Source organism: Amphiura filiformis, unplaced genomic scaffold (assembly GCF_039555335.1).
Source record: "Amphiura filiformis unplaced genomic scaffold, Afil_fr2py scaffold_29, whole genome shotgun sequence".
Classification (NCBI taxonomy): Eukaryota; Metazoa; Echinodermata; class Ophiuroidea; order Amphilepidida; family Amphiuridae; genus Amphiura; species Amphiura filiformis.
The window spans coordinates 1,313,880-1,320,159 of record NW_027305493.1 but is presented as its reverse complement, the minus strand read 5'-3'; the positions used below and the strand labels follow the sequence as shown (position 1 = coordinate 1,320,159).

The 6,280-nt window shown below is 38.2% G+C and overlaps 1 protein-coding gene across 1 annotated transcript; it reads left to right on the top strand.

Moving 5' to 3' along the window:
- Positions 1–2,971: 2,971 nt before the first annotated feature.
- LOC140143828 (metabotropic glutamate receptor 5-like) lies at positions 2,972–5,063 on the top strand. Its single transcript, XM_072165637.1, has 2 exons — positions 2,972–4,270; positions 4,935–5,063. Exons 1-2 carry the CDS (start codon positions 2,972–2,974, stop codon positions 5,061–5,063), a joined length of 1,428 nt encoding a protein of 475 aa, XP_072021738.1.
- Positions 5,064–6,280: the final 1,217 nt, after the last annotated feature.

Below are 6,280 nucleotides of genomic sequence, written 5' to 3'. Positions count from 1 at the left end.
TTATAGAAACTAAACACACCCCCCCCACACACACACACACACACATAGGCCTAACACTAGCAGCACTAATAGGCAGCCATTCGATGATGTCAATGCCTATATGCGTTACGTATTTAAAAACGCCCAGTCAGATGTATTTTACACCTGCCAAGCACACCCCACCCAATTTCGAAAATTGGACGTTGAATGTACACTCTCATGAATATTGATTGGCAACATTTTCCAATATGTCAGCGCTCAAATCGGACACAATAGAACAATAGACCATTCAGTGCGTTGGGCTAGGATTCCACAACACAATGAGAACATGTTATAAGGCGCTTTGCAAGGCACACAATACCCCAATGGCTTTCCATATTATGTGCACTCAATAACTATTCAGTATCGAAGCCCGGTATCGAAGTTGTTACGTAATGTTACTATGTCAACGGGATCACGCGCTTAAGTAATGAACCACGATCGAAACAATCAGCACACAAAAAAGGCATACCAAAATAGCGTGATCGTAATGATCACCATACAAACAGTGCTTGGTTTCGATACCATCACGGAGTTACGTAACTACTTCGCGGTCTGATAGTTATATGATCAATGGTCTGATCTACTTGGGTTCGATCAAAAATAGCTGATCATTTATAATGCATAAATGAATAAAGTAATGTAGTTACACAATTTGAAACATTGAGGCCGTTCTATTTTTCAAAGGTCATTTAACTGTTAAATGTAGTGGAATATATCACGCATTGATAGGTAGCAGGTGGAGCAAATTTTGTCAGCGGTTTTTGTTGCCGTTTGTTCGCAGTGCCTATTTATCTAAAAAAATAAGAAAATTAAAATTAAATTAAAAAATTCACAATATTCGTTCGTAAAATGGGGACAAAATCCAAAAACATTTCTTGACCATTCTTCACATAAAAGTGGGGTCAGAAATCAAGATTCGAACAAGTACCATTCACCATTCAAGGCGCACCCTCTAACGACTGAGCTAACGGGTCAGACAATAGAAGGGTGTAATTTTGAACTGAAGAATATTAAAAAATATGAAGAAATTACAATGTTATAAAAAGATTTACCAAAATGAGTTAGGTATAACGTATGATCGATTTACAAATTAAGTCCAATGGCACTTTGAGAAAGAATACCTGAAGAAACCCCAAAACATTTGCTGCTCTAGCAACTAACCTAGTGACCTAAAGTATTGGGTCATGTCACGATATTTTTTTCTGAGGCTTTATGTCCAGGTTGCTCAATTTAACATACACGTATCCTTAATGCTGTTGAGATTTTACAAGGATGGCGCTCTCACATTTCTAAGTATCCAAAAGCGCCATTAGGCGAACGTTTACGGTAATGCATGAAATCACCACAAGCCAATCAGATCAATTACTCTGTACACATAGTTCTAAAAATAGCACATTACCTCAACACAAACCAATCAGACACTGTACACCGATTTGTGGCACAGTGCCAGCACTTTACTACTGTGGTAATCAAGCAATCATGATCATTAGAGTATGATCTAATCCCGGGGATCTAATTGTTGCTAGAACTTTCTCCATATTACTAGATATATGAATTTCTTGATCACTTTAATCATTAACCTTCTAGAATATTCCATGCACAAACAAATGGAGATACATATCAAAACAAGTGAAAATTAATGTTTGATGACAAAATATATATCTTTTAATGATTATTATGGAATAATTTTGGGGCGCACATAACAATATTATGTAATCATATGATGTATATAGATGTAATTACTTTGTAAGGCCAGTGTGATTTAGTTTTTTGCTGCCAGTTGGTTTTTATACTGTAAATAAATAAATAAAAAGATATTTCCTTAACAATTTTAAACTATCACCACGCGCTCTCAGGTCTTACATCTCGAGTTCTGCGTCTGTGCTATTTATTCAATGTTTGCAATAAGCAATAAAATAAATGAAAACAAATGCATATGACACTAGCGTATAAAATCACAACATCTGAAGGTAATTGTTGCCTTTTGCTGGTAATTCTATATGTTAAATTGACAAAATATGACAACATATTGGAATTCTGGACAAATAAATTGATAATTCCTATACAATTTCAGCACAGCCTCTCCAAGGTAGTGCAAGCCTAATACACAACGATGACAATAGTATGCAGAGAATCAAAATATTATTTTATAGCCTGATATAACCAGATAACACGGTACGAGAATAAACCAATCAGATTGCAAAGATTATAACGTACCGTAATATAGTATCACGGCAATACCACACACTCAATTATTATATCACCAGTGATCATGGATAACCTACGAGTGAAGATGTTGGTTCTTTTAATTAGCGTTATATGCAATGCAAACGGCCAAATACCTAATGAAGCTTGTTCATATTATTCCGAACCAGGAGATATCAGTATCGGCGCTGTATTTCAAATGAGACGAAATCGTCCCACACCTTGCCAAGGCGGTGTGTCACCATTTGGAATTATATTTTCCGAAGCGCTGATTTACGCCATACGTTACGTTAACAATAGAACAGATTTGTTACCAAACATAACTTTGGGTTATGAAATCCGTGATGATTGTTCGTCAGAAGATGTTGCCATGTGGTCAGCAATGTCATTGTTTACAGACCCATGTTTTATATACAACAAAAGACCAAATATAGTTGGGTTGATCGCGAGCGGAAGCTCGTCAAAAAGTCTCTTCGTCGCGAAAGTTGCCAATCTATACAAAGTACCAATGATCTCTTGGGCTGCTACTAGCGACGAGTTAAGCGACACTTCGCGGTTTCCGTACTTCTTGCGGTCCGTTCCACCAGATCGTCTCCAAGTTGGTGCAATCATCGATATCTTGCTCAAATACAACTGGTTGTATATCTCACTTGTGTATTCCGAAGATATATAAGGTATCTATGGCGCACGTACTTTCAAATACCTTGCAGAAAGTGAAAACATCTGCATAGCGCTTTCTGCATCTATGTCTAACAAACCGTCACAGAAAGAAATGGACAAGGTGATTGACAAGCAGCTTAAAGTTCCCAAGTCTAAAGTGATAGTAATATTTGCTTCCGGAGATATTGGTACCTTGATGGTTAAGCAAATGAAATCACAAAACTTACACTTGAATATAACGTTCATCGGTAGCGATGGATGGGGTTATGACACTGACATATCTCTATTTGCGGATATAGTTGGGAGCATATTCATCAGACCACAGTTTTTTTCAGATCCTAAATTTGTTCACTTCGTCAATAATTTTGACCCAAAGGTACATGCCCAAACTCCTTGGGCGATAGAATACTGGGCAAATTGTGAGAACGACCCACTATGTCCTCATTCGGTATTATATCGTTCGTCGTACGCTTCCGTTATAATATTATGCGTAGACGTTATTGTGCATGCCCTTGACTCATTATTCAACGAACTAAACCAACATGACCAACACAACGATATGAAGACACTTTCACAAAATATCACTGGTGAAATGCTCCTGAAACATCTACTGAATGTTGACTTTAACACATCTATTGGGAGCTTTCGCTTTGATGAAGTTGGCGATTCTCTCGGCAGCTACAGTATATTCAATGTCCAAGATACTGGTAAATTTGTACAAGTGGGGTCCTGGGATGCGAAACAAGCAAACAACGCTCTGCAAATTCAAAACATGCAGTTTGCTGGTAATTCGACATTACCGCCTTATTCTCTATGTAGAGAATTTTGCGAAGCCGGATACATTATTGTACCTTTAGAGTCAAACTGTTGTTACGGTTGTCAAAAATGCCAAGACAATGCAATTGTGGTAAATGCTACGCAATGTCAACTATGTTCACAAACCACGTGGCCGGATGAAGAGTTTAAAAAATGCAACGCTGTAAAACCGACATTCATTACCTTGAAAGATCCAATCATTATTACAATAATGACATTTGGCGTTTTAGGATTAGCCGTTTGCATTATCGCTAGTATCGCAATGTTTAAATATCGCAATCACCCATTAATCAAAGCTACTAGTAAAGAATTAAGCGCAATCAATCTTTGTGGACTCTTCTTGGCATTCTTGAACATTTTCTTGGTGCTCTGCAAACCATCATTAGCTACATGTTCGTTGACCGAGACTCTTATCTCACTAAGTTTTACAACGATGTTTACACCAACGCTGCTGAAAGTGGTTCGTATCTATCGAATATTTCAGGCTGGTAATAAGACAGCTAAGCGACCTCGGTTTGTTGGTGTTAGAGACCAAATGGTCTTTGGGACTTTGTTGATATCTATACAGGTATGCCCTATTCATTATGTTTATTTCTGGGTTTCTTTAATTTGAGAGATTTAAATTTTTCTTGTCAACATGGTAAATAAACATAATATTATCGAAATAGTAGTCGAAAGCGTACATGATATCCTAGACTCTAAATGGTGATATTCATAACACTGTTATAATAAGCCTATTAGCCCAACAAACACAAGAAATTTTAAAAACGTTTTAACAACATTAAATGTTGGGTCATGAAAACGTTTTTGAATCGTTTTGTAGGAAAACACACTACAACAGTTTGAAAATGTTAAAAATTGTTTTTTGCCAAATATTTCGTCAGCACTTAATATTATTAGAATATTTTGACGTAAATTTTCGAAGGTTATGAAAATGTTTAATACCATACATAATACCATTTATATAACTCGACATTTAAACGTTTCTGGCAAATTATTCTACGAATAATGTCGAAAACGTTTTGTGTTTGCTGGGAGGCTACATGGCTTATATAGGGTGGTCATAACACATCAAGCCCATCGACGACGGAAGGAGTGACAAGCATTGGAACATAAGCGATTTTCAGGCCCGTCGGAACCGCTACAGTTGTACAGCTAGTTACGGTACTACCGTATCATTTTCAGCCTGAAATGTTTACTAATTCTACTTTCATTTTTTACATACACCATAGGTCTTGATCGTCGTTATATCTACCATAATCAACCCAGCCACGCCCTCGTATCTGTTCGCATCACCACCGGCCAACTACATACAACTTTACTGTTCCTTCAGCATCGGTTTCCTCATCTCCTGCGTATAAAACTTTATCATCATCCTCGCGTGCTGTTTCTTTGCCCTAAAAGCGCGAAAAGTCCCCAACAACTTTAACGAATCCAAATTTATCGGCATCAGCGTGTACTCGACAGCGATAGTTTGCTTAGCCGCAGTACCAGTGTATTCCACTGCCATTTTTGTGATTCAGAAGGTTGCGACATTGTGCATGGCGTTGCTTTTGAATGCCTTTTTAGCGTTAGTTTGCGTTTACATTTCAAAACTTTATGCTATATTGTTTGTGGATGATGGATTGAACATTTTTGATTGGCGGACGCGAGGAACGGAGAGCAATTCCAACAACACTGGTGGGCCTGCTCAACACCACGATTCGCGTGTTCATCCAGAGCCCATGGAAAATGAACGCGCTCCTCATGACCATGATAACAGAGATTGATGATATTTAACTGGACGATATGGAAAAACACAGGTCATGATCATTGCAGCACGGCAACAACGCCTGGGAAATAATTATATTGTACAGGCAGGGAAACTAAATCAATACCCGGGATCAATACACGTGTATCTGCTATGCACGATTTGTTATTCAGACGATAAATCTTTGGATACCGGGGTAGATAATGGTGAATACCTCCCGTAAGTTTTGGTTTTTAAAGAAGGCAATTGAAAGGTTTGGACTTGAATATACCTGTTGAAAGAACATGATAGTCGTTAGCCAGCGTATTGATAAACAACCGTGCGTTTTGAAATCAAAAACAGACAAAAATTCAGTTTTTATATGTGCAGAAAAATATGACGGCTGCCCTCATTCGAAAACACTCGGGTCACGGAACATAACATGGTACTATAGTGCAGTGTATACCACTGGTGTAGGCAGTCTAAATGATATGACGTACCAAGCTCCGACATCTACAGAGGTCAGTCTCCAGGCTATTGTCAATAGCCTTAGTCGGATGTCCCTCGGTCCATTATGCGTATCAAAATAATTATACAGATCGGAACAAAATGGCCATGCGTGGCTAGTGTTGAAGAACAAGTGGATTCGACCTACCATCATGGCGATTTCTGCCATGAAGATATCGGGGCGATGACACTTTGTGCAGTACGAATGCAATTTCGTGACCTCTTTTTGTTCGACCGAAAATACCGGGAGCCTGCTTTTTTACGCGTTTTTGCAAAACAGTTCCGAAAATGGCAGACTCTGGACGTTTTCTTCTTAATTCACGTACCACGACAACAAACAGG

Excerpts from the sequence above, each read along its gene's own strand:
- LOC140143828 (XM_072165637.1), top strand. The coding sequence starts at position 2,972 with ATGTCTAACAAACCGTCACAGAAAGAAATGGACAAGGTGATTGACAAG. Across the intron at positions 4,271-4,934 it reads CTTTGTTGATATCTATACAG|GTCTTGATCGTCGTTATATC; the intron begins GTATGCCCTATT and ends CATACACCATAG.